This window comes from Salvelinus sp. IW2-2015, linkage group LG4q.1:29 (genome assembly GCF_002910315.2).
Source record: "Salvelinus sp. IW2-2015 linkage group LG4q.1:29, ASM291031v2, whole genome shotgun sequence".
Taxonomy (NCBI): domain Eukaryota; kingdom Metazoa; phylum Chordata; class Actinopteri; order Salmoniformes; family Salmonidae; genus Salvelinus; species Salvelinus sp. IW2-2015.
The window spans coordinates 75418224-75431428 of record NC_036842.1 but is presented as its reverse complement, the minus strand read 5'-3'; the positions used below and the strand labels follow the sequence as shown (position 1 = coordinate 75431428).

The following is a 13205-nucleotide window of genomic DNA, read 5'->3' as shown; positions in this document are numbered from 1 at the left end:
GGCTTTTTATTGTCCCCAGCACAAGATGTACCTGTGTAATGATCATGCTGTTTAATCAGCTTCTTGATATGCCACACCTGTCAGGTGGATAGATTATCTTGGTAAAGGAGAAATGTTCACTTACAGGGATGTAAACAAATTTTTGCACCAAATTTGAGAAATAAAATAAAAATTCTAGGATGTTTCATTTCAGCTCATGAAACATAGGACCAACACTTTACAACTTATGTTTTATTTTTTGTTCAGTATACATACACATGTAAAACCCCTGGCTTCTGTGTGTTCCAGGTGTCTCACAACCTGCGCTCCTCCAGTGAAGACGATGACCGACAGAGTCCCTTCCCCAAAGAGCTGTCACTGCAACAGGTACACAAATTTAGAGAGCCATCTACTGCTCCTACTCTGTCCTGGTAGCTAACATGATCTAGTTCTGTTTTATATGACTGATATCTTACAGACATTCTCAGACTACCAGATCCAGCAGATGACTGCTAACTTTGTGGATCAGTTTGGCTTCAATGACGACGAGTTCTCAGAACACGGCGACAACATCAGGTAAGACGCACAAACGCGATATCAAGTAAGTTCCCTAAGGGGTTCTGACTTGATTGTGACTGAGGTTGATCTATGTATGTTCTGTGCTGCAGCGCCACCTTTGACCGGATCAAAGAGATCAACTTCAACGTGGACACAGAGGACACTGTGAGTGACTGAGTCAATAGCCTCTACCTCATATGCGCTTCCAGTTTTGAAATTTACTGTCTGTCATTACCTAAAATGGTCTTGGAGTACAGTCATGCAGAGAATCTATAAGTATACATTTCTGTGTTTGCGTGCGCTCACAGGCTAAGACTGCAGCATTTGAGGCCTGCACTAAGGAGAAGATCCAGTTGTTTGATGATAGCGAGGAAGAAGACATCTGGGAGGAGAGAGAGATCAACTATACTATGCACACCAAGTCTAGGACCAGGTACACACAAACTCAGATTAACAATACAACACACCAGGACTATGTGTACACACACACAGGCCTACATACAGTATATGCTATCTTAATTTGAGCCTGCTTCTCACAGCAGGAAAATAATCCTTCAACAGGAAATGTGGATTATAGTTAATGGAAATAATTGTGGGTTAATAATTTTTTTTTGTTAGGAAAATTCAAATCTGACATTTTAATGTTACAAACTTTAGAAGCCTTTTTAAACCTTGAATATACTAAAATTTGCCTTTCCTGATGCTCAGGGAAATTCTTTGTGAAAACAGAGTGATCAAATTTAGACAGCAGATCTACATACAGACACACACACACACACACACACACACACACACACACACACGTAATGCTCTCTCTTGGTTTCTCAGGTTTGGGGGGCCACAGATGTCTGTTGGATCGGCTCAGAGTGATGGAATGAGCGATACTCCTGATAAGTCAACAGGTTCTGACACAAAGGAGGGGGAGGTGCCTAATGAGGTCACATGTCAGACTGAACACAGCAAGAACATCAGCCAGACGGAGACTGCACAGAGTAAGGATGACTATTTGACCCCAGGTCTGCTTGTGTGGGTGGGGGTATTTCATGGGTTTGCTGCGGAGTGTTTTTGTTTGTGGGTGTTTTTGTGGTTGTGTGTGGTTCTAGTTTTCTTGGGTTGTGTGTTGCTGTGGTAGTATAAGTTTCTGCCTGATTTGTTTGTGTGTCTGGTGCTTACTCTGAGTTGTCGTTTCTCTCAGGCCCTGGCTGGGCAGCTAGTTTCGGGGAGGTGAACTTTAACTCCCACTCATCTGGAGTGGACCCATGGGGTAGCCCCGCCCCCAAGCCTGGAGTGGGCGTTGACCCATGGGGTAGCCCCGCCCCCAAGCCTGGAGTGGGCGTTGACCCATGGGGTAGCCCCGCCCCCAAGCCTGGAGTGGGCGTTGACCCATGGGGTAGCCCCTCCCCCAAGCCTGGAGTGGGCGTAGACCCATGGGAGAGCACCGCCCCCAAGCCTGGAGTGGGCGTTGACCCATGGGGTAGCCCCTCCCCCAAGCCTGGAGTGGGCGTAGACCTGTGGGAGAGCCCTGCTCCCAAGTCTGGAGTGGGCGTAGACCCGTGGGACAGCCACGCGCCCATGCCCGGAGTGGGCGTAGACGCATGGGGAAGCCCTGCCCCACAGCCTGTAACTACAGAGGCTGAGAAGGGCTGGGCCAAGTTCACTGACTTTCAGCCCTTTTGCTGGTGAGTGCAGCCACGTTTCAGCCCATCTTTTTTAACCTTCTGCTGCTCATGTATAGGATTATATTCTGACACGTGTGTTTGTGTGTTCAGTTCAGAGACAGGTTTGAGGTGCACTTCTCCAGTGGACTCGGAGATCTGTGGGTCAGACAAAACTAAACCCAGCCAGGGAATGAACCGTAAGTCTGTGTGTGCTCTCCCTGCATTGTGAGTTGTGTTTGTGTACACTGAGTGTACAAAACATTAGAAACACCTTCCTGAGTTGCACCCCCTTTTGTCCTCAGAACCGCCTCAATTCGTCGGGGCGTGGACTCTACAAGGTGTCGAAAGTGTTCCACAGGGATGCTGGCCCATGTTGACTCCAATGCTTCCCACAGTTGTCAAGTTTGATGGATGTCCTTTGGGTGGTGGATCATTCTTGATACACACAGGAATTGTTGAAAAACCCATCAGTGTTGCCGTTCTTAACACACTCAAACCGGTGTGCCTGCCACCTACTACCATACCCAGTTCAAAGGCACTAATCTTTTGTCTTGCCCATTCACACTCTGAATGGCACACGTACACAATCTATGTCTCAGTTGTCTCAAGACGTAAAAATCCTTCTTTAACCTGTCTCCTCCCCTTCATTTACACTGATTTGAAGTGGATTTAACAAGTGACATCAATGAGGGATCATAGCTGGTCAGTCTGTCATGGAAAGCGCAGGTGTTCCTAATGCAAAGTGTGTTCACTTTGCAGAGCATGTGTGTTTTCTCTGCAGCATGTGTGTGGAGTGTGTGTGTGGCGAGGAAGGCTCCCCTGGTAGCATCAGACACCTCTTCATCAGGAGGCTCAGACAGTGAGGAAGAGGAGGAAAAGACTGAATCTGTTACTATGGAGATAGTATCCAAGGAAATGGTCACTACAGAGCCCATCGTCACAACCGCCAGACTGGAGACCATCAGACTTAACATGAATGTCAAGAATGAGAGAGCTGGCTTCACCAGGTATTTACAGTGCATTTGGAAAGAATTCAGACCCCTTCACTTTTTCCGCATTTTGTTACGTGACAGTCCCTCATTAATCTACACACAATAGACCATAATGACAAAGCAAAAACAGGTTATAGACATTTTTGCAAGTAGATCTTTTTTTAAACTGATAACAATTACATAAGTATTCAGACCTTTTACTCAGTACTTTGTTGAATCACCTTTTGGCAGCGATTACAGCTTTGTCTTCTTGGGTATGACGCTACAAACTTGGCACACCTGTATTTGGGGAGTTTCTCCCTTCTCTGCAGATCCTCTCAAACTCTGTCAGGTTGGAGGCTGCCACCACCATGTTTCACCGTAGGGATGGTGCCAGGTTTCCTCCAGACATGACGCTTGGCATTCAGGCCGAAGAGTTCAGACCAGAGATTCTTGTTTCTCATTAGCAAACTCCAAGTGGGCTGTTATGTCAAATTGTATTTGTCACATGCCGAATATAACAGGTGTAGACCTTACAGTGAAATGCTTACTTACAAGCCCTTAACCAACAATGCATTTAAGAAAATACCCCACTCCAGAAAAAGTAAGAATAAAAAATAATTAAAGAGCAGCAGTAAATAATAGTAGCGGTGCTATAAACAGGGGGTACCGGTGCGGGGGCACCAGTGTCGAGATAATATGTACATGTAGGTAGAGTTATTAAAGTGAGGGTTGGCTTCTGTCTGGCCACGCTACAATATATGCCTGATTGGTGGAGTGCTGCAGAGATGATTGTCCTTCTGGAAGGTTCTCCCATCTCCACAGAGGAGCTCTGTCAGAGTGACCATTGGGTTCTAGGTCACCTCCCTGACCAAGGCCCTTCTCCCCCCGATTGCTCAGTTTGGCCAGGCGGCCAGCTCTAGGATGAGTCTTGGTGGTTCCAAACTTCTTCAATTTAAGAATGATGGAGGCCACATTGTTGCAGATCTTCAATGCTGCAGGCATTTTTTGGTACTCTTCCCCAGATCTGTGCCTCGACACAATCTTGTCTCGGAGCTCTACAGAAAATTCCTTCGACCTCATGACTTGGTTTTTGCTCTGACATGCACTGTCAACTACAGTACCAGTCAAAAGTTTGGACACAGGTTTTTTATTTATTTAGACTATTTTCTTCATTTGTAGAATAATAGTGAAGACATCAAAACTATAAAATAACACATGGAATCATGTAGTAACCAAAAAAGTGTTATAAATATATTTGATATTCTTCAAAGTAGCCATCCTTTGCCTTTGCACACTCTTGGCACACTCTTGTGCTTTGCACACTCTTGGCATTCTCTCAACCAGCTTCATGAGGTAGTCACCTGGAATGCATTTTAAATAAAAGGTGTGCCTTGTTAACACCCCTTAAGGATCGGACCCTTTTTAAAAATAAAAATAAATATTTTTATTTTCCCCTTAAATGACACTCAAATCTAACTGCCTGCAGCTCAGAACCTGAAGCAAGGATATGTATTTTCTTGATACCATTTGAAAGGAAACCCTTTGAAGTTTAGAAATGTGAAATTAATGTCGGAGAATATAACACATTAGATCTAGTAAAAGATAATACAAACAAAAAAACATGCGTTTTCAAAATTGTTTTTGTTCCATCGAGAAAGGCCATAATATTGCAGTTTAAGCACAATTTAGATTTTGGCCACTAGATGCCAGCAGTGTGTGCAAAGTTTCTGATTGATCCAGTGAAGCATTGCAATACTGGACAATATTTTGTATCAAGTTTGCCCAAATGTGCTGAATTGGTCAATTGATACATTTTCAAGTACATAACTATAGAGAATATACAAAAATGATAAGGTAATACAACATTTAAGTGTACACACTACCGGTAATGTCCTACATGATGGATCATTAGCTCATACACAAACTTTCTCACACCTAGATGGCCGGGTGGGGTGGGTGTGGAGCCAGAGACAGCAGGGGTTCAAACTGTAGAACCCAGTTACTACATTTTAACCTGTCTCACTCCCCCGTTCCGCTAGCGGAACTCCTCCCACATTCCACTGAAAAGGCAGAGCGCGAAATTCAAAAAAATGTTTTTTAGAAATATTTAACTTTCACACATTAACAAGTCCAATACAGCATATGAAAGGTACACATCTTGTGAATCAAGCCAACATGTCCGATTTTTAAAATGTTTTACAGGGAAGACAAAATATGTAAATCTATTAGCTAACCACGTCAGCAAAAGAGAGCACTTTTCTAACTCCAGTTTTTTACTCCGTCACTAGCTATCACTAATTCGACCAAATAAAGATATATATATATAGCCACTAACCAAGAAACAACTTCATAAGATGACAGTCTGATAACATATTTATTGTATAGCATATGTTTMTTTTMWWAAATGTGCATATTTATGGTATAAATCATAAATTACATTTCAGCTACAATCAGAAATTGCACCGAAAGCAGCCATAACATTTACAGACACCAACGTCAAATAACTAATTACTCATCATAAAACATATCTGAGAAATACATACTGTGCAGCAATTGAAAGACAGGATTCTTGTGATTCCAGACAATATTTCAGATTTATTAAATGTTTTATAGCGAAAACAAAATGTAGCGCTAAATTAGCATAGCCACGCCAGCCAGAACCAGCTGGGCGCCCACGACCAGTTCACATGCACGACCGATATATGAAATAACATTATAAATTGGGTCTTACTTTGGCTGATCTTTCATCAGAATGTTGATCAAGATGTCCTTAGTCCAGATGAGTCGTTCATTCCATTCAGAATGGTACCTTTCCCACTTCATTTAGCATGGGTACTAGTCGAGTGGCACGGATCTCTCCAAGTAAACAAAGTCACACAACGGAACATGGCAAAACTCCCGAAAAAATTCAAATAATCTGATTAAACTATATTGAAAAAACATACATTACGATGATATGGTCTCATTTATCAAATCAAATCCGAGCCGGAGATAGTTGACATCCGAAACGGCAGCAAAACAAAACACAATCTCTCTTCAAAGTCGCGCACTTCAGACTTCCGGAAATGGACGGTCACGTCAAAGAAATAGGTCTTATTTCACGTCAGAACAAGATAAACACAAAATTTCTCCTCTGACGTCCTCTTGACACACAGAGGAAGGCGTATGAGGTGTGTTTCGGGTCATAGGTGGCATGACCATGTATAGGCAGAGCGTTGAAGCGAGCATAGACATCTTGCATTCTACTTCCTGMTCAGGGAAAGTGCTGCCAAATGACTTCTGTTGGACTCAGAGAAAAAATTCAAACGTTTTTAGAAACTAGAGGTTGTTTTCTATCCAATGCTACTAAAAACATGCATATTGTACTAGCAAGAATTGAGTACGAGGCCGTTTAAAAATCATACGATTTTCACCAAAAGTGAAAATAGCACCCCTGGTCCCCAACAGGTTTTAATATAAAAATGGATTTTATCAAACAAAACTATGCTACATTTTCTCTCTGGGACCCTCTGGATGAAAAATCAGAGCAAGATTACTGAATTTAAGTACATTATTTACCTTCAGAGGTGAATGTATCAAACCAGTTGGCGTGATAATTTTTGTTGTTGTGCACTCTCCTCAAACAATGGCATGGTATTTTTTCTCTATTGTAAATTGGACAGTGCAGTTAGATTAACAAGAATTTAAGCTTTCTGCCCATATAAGACAGGTCTGTCCTGGAAAGTTTGCTGTTACTTACAATTGTCATGCTAATCACATTAGTGCATGTTAACTCAACCGGTTAAAAGTTCAATTGTGGAATTTCTTTCCTCAATGCATTTGAGACAATCACTTGTGTTGTAACAAGGTAGGGTTCGTATATACAGAAGGTAGCCCTATTTGGTAAAAGACCCGGTCTATATTATGGCAAGAACAGCTCAAATGAGCAAAGATAAATGACAGTCCATTACTTTAAGACATGAAGGTCAGTCAATCCAGAAAATGTCAAGAACTTTCAAAGTTTCTTAAAGTGCAGTTATAAAAACCATCAAGCTTATGATGAAACTGGCTCTCATGAGGACCGCCACAGGAAAGGAAGACCCAGAGTTACCTCTGCTGCAGAGGTTCATTAGACTTACCAGCCTCAGAAATTGCAGCCCAAATAAATGTTCAGACATCTCAACATCAACTGTTCAGAGGAGACTGCATGAATCAGGCCTTCATGGCCTTCATTGCAAAGAAACCACTTCTAATGGACACCAATAAGAAGAGACTTGCTTGGGCAAAGGAACACAAGCAATGGACATTAGATTGGTGGAAATCTGTCCTTTGGTCAGATGAGTCCAAATTTGAGATTTTTGGTTCCAACCTCCATGTCTTTGTGAGACGCAGAGTAGGTGTACGGATGATCTCTGCATGTGTGTTCCCACCGTGAAGCATGGAGGAGGTGGTGAGATGGTGTGGGGGTGCTTTGCTGGTGACACTGTCAGTGATTTATTTAGAATTCAAGGCACACTTAACCAGCATGGCTACAACAGCATTCTGCAGCTATACGCCATCCCATCTGGTTTGCGCGTAGTGGGACTATAATTTGTTTTTCAACAGGACAATGACCCAACACACCTCTAGGCTGTGTAATGGCTATTTGACCAAGAAGGAGAGTGATGGAGTTCTGCATCAGATGACCTGGCCTCCACAATTACCCAACCTCAACCCAATTGAGATGGTTTGGGAGGAGTTGGACCGCAGAGTGAAGTAAAAGCAGCCAACAGGTGCTCAGCATATGTGGGAACTCCTTCAAGACTGTTGGAAAAGCATTCTAGGTGAAGCAGGTTGAGAGTGCCAAGAGTGTGCAAAGCTGTCAGGGCAAATGGTGGCTACTTAGAAGAATCTCAAATGTAAAACATATTTTGATTTAACACTTTTTTGGTTACTACATGATTCCGTATGTGTTATTTCATAGTTTTGATGTCTTCACTATTATTCTACGATGTATAAAATAGTACAATTAAAGAAAAACCCTTGAATGAGTAGGTGTATCCAAACCTGACTTGTACTGTATATAGACAGGAGTGTACCTTTCCAAATCATGCCCAATCAATTGAATTTACCACATCTCAAGGATGATCAATGGAAACGGGATGCACCTGAGCTCAATTTAGTCTCATTGCAAAGGGTCTGAATAATTAAGTAAGGTATTTCTGTTTTTTATTTGTTTTTTTAAGAGTAGATTGATTGGGGGGGGGGGGTGAATAATTGAATCCAATTTAGAATAAGGCTGTAACAAAATGTGTTAAGTCAAGGGGTCTGAATACTTCCCAAATGCACTGTATGTAGGAAAGTACTCATTTGGCAGTGTCTTAACTCACCATGTGCACCACTTTATTTTATTTTTTCACCTCACACAAGTCAACAAAGTTTTTTAGCATCCATTGCGAATGATAGTTCCTCAGTATTTGAAATATCTTTCCAACACTCCTGGCCTCGCTTATCACCAAGCCGCGTGAAAGAGCTAAATATCACGATCTGATGATCCAAGTGGAAACGTCATAAACAGCTTACAGTCCCTGCCCGAGCTCACACAACTCTGCGGTTAGGGATAAGTGCCTTGCTCAATTGGCAGATTTTTCACATAGTCAGCTCGGGATTTGAACCAGCAACCTTTCGGTTCCTAGAATGTTGCACTTCACTAGCAATAGTTCAAGACAGATAGAAAGGGAGGCAGAACAAAGAGATGAATGTGATTTGAAAGAACAAGAATTTTCATTAGGATATTTTCTGCTGTTTTTTATTTGTCGGCCTATGTATTTGACTTAATTGACAATGGAAGTTATAGGCCTACTGCTGCATCTGAGTTATGCTCTCATTTCTTTAGCCGCAAGTGGATCACAGTGTATCAATGTGTCAATATGGCAGAGGCTTGTGCTCTCCCAATAGTGTCATTTACATTTTCTGATTTTTATCATTTTACTTTTATGATTAACCACGTGACAATGATTTTGAGAAACAAACATTTTCGAAATTAAACTGTTCCACGAAAAATGCGCATGTAAAAATAATCATAACTGGTTCGCAGATTGGTAGGATAAATTGTAAGCTTCCCCAGACTTGAAACTCACCAGCTGCCTATGGTCTTTACTATTACATCCATTCAAAAAAATTGTGAATGCACGTGCACAGATGGGAGGTCCCGTTAAAAAAAACGTGCCCTCCTATGGAAATCAAAGGCCCCTGCCAACTGATTCGTTCTGGTGCCTGGTCTATGTTCCCCTCCCTGCCTTACTGTCTACACCACTCATCTCATCTCATCTTACCTTCTCTCCTTCCCACTGTCCCAATACTCATCCCTCCCACCTCTTTTCCTTTCATTCTCTTCCTCTCCTCTCTCCTCTACTCTAATTTCGTCTCCTCTCTCTTCCAATTCCACTCCCCTTTCCTCCACTCCCCCATTTCCTCCCCTCTCCTCCTTATGTAGTGTAGGAGGTCTCCAACCACTGAGTGTGTTGCCTGTGGAGTTTGTTGCGTTGGGAGTGTGTTACAGAGTGTACAACACTTTGCAGACCAAACACCAATGGTATGTGTTGGCCACAGGTTAATTAAAGGCATTGAACGTTGTGTGCAGCTGCATGATAACTAACTGTTTGTGTGTGTGACCTTTGGCTGGACATCCCTCCGTTCTTCTCTGACCCTATTACTATGCCTCTCTACTCTAGGTCTACAAGGGGCAAATCTGAAAAGGCTAGAAAGTCCCAAATAGTGCACTACGTTTGGCCAGAACCACATAGACCTGCCACATAGTGCTCTGTCTAATAATAGTGCCCTGTACAAGAAATAGGCTGCTATTTGAGACACAACCAAGATGTTCTTAGTTGTGCCTTTCTACTTTTACAGTGAGGTTGACATGAAAGAGAAGGAAAAGGAGAAAAAGAGGGTGATGGGTGGAGAAGACCTGCTTAATGCCACAGCTGCTCCTCTCACAGATCGGCCTGCCACCGTCACAAAGTAAGTGTGTTTCTGTCTGTCTGTGTTGTGTACCTGCTTCTTCACTGACACTACCCCCTCCACTCTCCCCACAGAGAGACACCCTCCTCAGCAAACGGACCGGCCTAGTACTGCGCTACCACGACACTCACACACATACACACTCCATTCCCTAGCTAACACAACCACACTCCACTTCCCAACAACACTCTATGCCATGCAACAACCTGTATTTGTGAGCAGTGCTGCCCTGTCATTGGTCCGTGTCAAGGACATCTATGGTGGATGAGCGGGACAAAAAGCAGAAGAGAAAAGCCCATTCAGAATCCAGACCACAGCTCCTAAACACCAACAACCAATAAACAGATTAATGTGATGTTTGTACCTGCCCTTCTGCTAAAGTCTCTCCTACACACCTATCACCACACTACACACTGGGACATGGCGTACGTGTGTGTGTGTGTGTGTGTGTGTGTGTGTGTGTGTGTGTGTGTGTGTGTGTGTGTGTGTGTGTGTGTGTGTGTACGTTAGTGCTACACAATTAATCAAATTCACATCACAATATTGACATGTGTAATGTCCTTGTTTCAACATCCAAAATTGCAACAATAGTTTTAAAACGCCACTAAGCCGCGTAAGGAAAGTTTTTATAGTTTACTCTGTCGTCCCTCTTGCGGCATATTCCCACTCACACCAAGACTCTACCCCTGTCAATCAAGCAGCGCATTTCCTCCTCCTCTGTCAAATGCAGCCCACAGATTGTTCTAAACAAGAACGATGCTTCTTTCCACTTTTCTTCCTAATATACAGTACCAGTCAACATTTTGGACATACCTACTCATTCAAGGGTTTTTCTTTATTTTTACTATTTTCTACACTGGAAAGCTCCAACAGGTGCTTCGCATATGTGGGTACTCCTTCAAGATTGTTGGAAAGGTATTCCAAGTGACTACCTCCATGAAGCTGGTTGAGAGAATGCCAAGAGTGTGCAACGCTGTCATCAATGCAAAGGGTGGCTACTTTGAAGAATCTAAAATATATTTTGATTTAACACTTCTTTGGTTACTACATGATTCCATATGTGTTATTTCATAGTTTTGATGTCTTCACTGTTATTCTACAATGTAGAAAATAGTGAAAACACTTGAATGAGTAGGTATGTCCAAACTTTTGACTGGTACTGTACGTCATTGTGTTTCTATGATTCCAACAGTTCACCCAAGTGTTTTGATCTTCATCACGAGTCAAATCGCAATATTTGGTTGGATTCTTTAAAAAAATTGCTATTCATTTTTGTGGGCTATCATGCAGCTCTAGCACACGCAGGTGATCCAGCTTTATGTAGTCTTGAGACTTAGAGACGAGATACTTTACTCCCGCTGTAGTCTTCCTCAGCCCAGAGCAAAGTCTGAGGCCTGGGGAGGAGGGGAATGGGTAGTCAGTACTGACTGTAAGATCCTCAAAGCCAAAATGTGTTCCTAGTTTAATTTATTTGACTCAATCATTTTATTATAGAAAATCCAGAATGATTATGAAAATCAACCACTATCTTTCTCTCTCTTTGTGTGGACTATTACAAGTAGTGAAGATATTGATTGTGTCTGTGCTGTCTCTTCGCTTGCGTGTGGGTGTGGGAGATTTGGGATATATTCTCAGGTTAAAAGAGCAGTCCTGTGGATGTGATGAAAGCACACCTGTGTGACGTCACACAAACACACAGCATGAGTACACACACACAGATGAGACTATATATACACACACAAACACAGCGTGAGGCATACACACACACACACCACTACCTGAGCGCACACACACACACACACACACACACACACAAAGCGTCAGACATACACCACTACCTGAGCACACACACAAACAGTCACACCCTTCCATATCACCCCTCCACAGAGCTGTGTAAATGTAATATTGTGACATTTGAACCTGTATTAGGTTGTGGTATAATGTAAACGTATTATGTAAACAGTATATAAATAAACACTTATCTATTTTTGGTATCAATTCCGATGTATCGGAAAGCGGTTTGCTGTGTGTGTGTTGAAATGAGGCAATAATGACGGCTGTGTTTTGGTTTTTACCCCAGCATCAGACCCTGTAACCCTGCTACATGCTTTCACCTGGGTGTGTGTGGGGGTGCGCATGTTTGATATATTGGAAATGTCTTCCATATACATACAGTTTCACATAGTTTTGGTGAAGGAGTTAATGGAATGCATATGTTCCATTGACCAGATTGGCGCACATTCAACAAATCTGATCTAACGAAGTGGATATTCATCAATTACAAATATCATGATTTTTGTATTGTAACAGGCCCACAATGTCGGTGCTTAAGTCCGATTTTGAGTTATTTTGCTGCATGGGACGCAGATGATAGGATTTAGCAAACTCACATTCACATAAGCTGGCTAGCATACAGAAATCAGAGGTAGTCAAATTTTGTTTTTAACTGTAATGCAGTTGATTGGGAACGATGACATGAACATGTGTTGGGGTTGACATCCATACCAGCATTATACTCTGATTTTTAGAGACTCGTGATCTTTCCCCCACGCATTTCCATGGCAATTCCATTATTTTGGTCAAGTTCGATTGATCTCTTTACTGCATCTATGCTACAATCATGCTCTATCATCCCATCAGTATCAAAAGAGCTCTCTCTCTCTCTCCCTCCTTTCTCTCAGAGCATGTCCTTAATGTTATGTGGTTTTATGTTTTTAAAGCACTTCATGATGGTGTCACAACCACCAAGGTTTTTCCTCACAGCTGAGGAGATGTTTGACTTAAAGGAATCTGTTTGACATATTAATATTTTTAAATAACTATGTTATATGATGGGTTTTTATCCACAGATCGTGATGCCAAAGTGTCTTCCAGAGTGGGCTGGGTCTCAATCCTATAAGAGATAGTCTTCTTCCTCAGAAGTGTCCAGGGGATTAAAAAGGGTTGTGTAAGTGGTAAAGGCTAGAGACCAATGAAATAGGCTAGATTTGGGACTGGGAGAGGGATCCACCCTGAGTCAGGGTCTGAAAAGCTAACTAGTTGTGTGTACAGGGTT

General features: G+C 42.3%; 1 protein-coding gene across 6 annotated transcripts in view; it reads left to right on the top strand.

Annotated features, from left to right (window-relative positions):
• LOC111962542 (serine/threonine-protein phosphatase 6 regulatory subunit 2) overlaps positions 1 to 13205 on the top strand; it is a 23041-nt gene extending 9836 nt beyond the window's left edge. The window contains exons 14-24 of one of the 6 annotated variants that reach the window (XM_023985696.2): positions 289 to 366; positions 458 to 555; positions 648 to 702; positions 846 to 970; positions 1366 to 1529; positions 1733 to 2216; positions 2307 to 2392; positions 2977 to 3202; positions 9624 to 9722; positions 10040 to 10150; positions 13000 to 13092. In XM_023985696.2, the coding sequence (XP_023841464.1) occupies positions 289 to 366; positions 458 to 555; positions 648 to 702; positions 846 to 970; positions 1366 to 1529; positions 1733 to 2216; positions 2307 to 2392; positions 2977 to 3202; positions 9624 to 9722; positions 10040 to 10150; positions 13000 to 13006 (1533 nt within the window). In that variant the 3' untranslated portion in view covers positions 13007 to 13092. Of the gene's footprint in view, positions 1 to 288; positions 367 to 457; positions 556 to 647; positions 703 to 845; positions 971 to 1365; positions 1530 to 1732; positions 2217 to 2306; positions 2393 to 2497; positions 2943 to 2976; positions 3203 to 9623; positions 9723 to 10039; positions 10151 to 10224; positions 10506 to 12999 lie in introns of those variants that run through there. The other 5 variants (XM_023985693.2, XM_070443119.1, XM_023985698.2 and 2 more) reach the window with 5 other exon arrangements.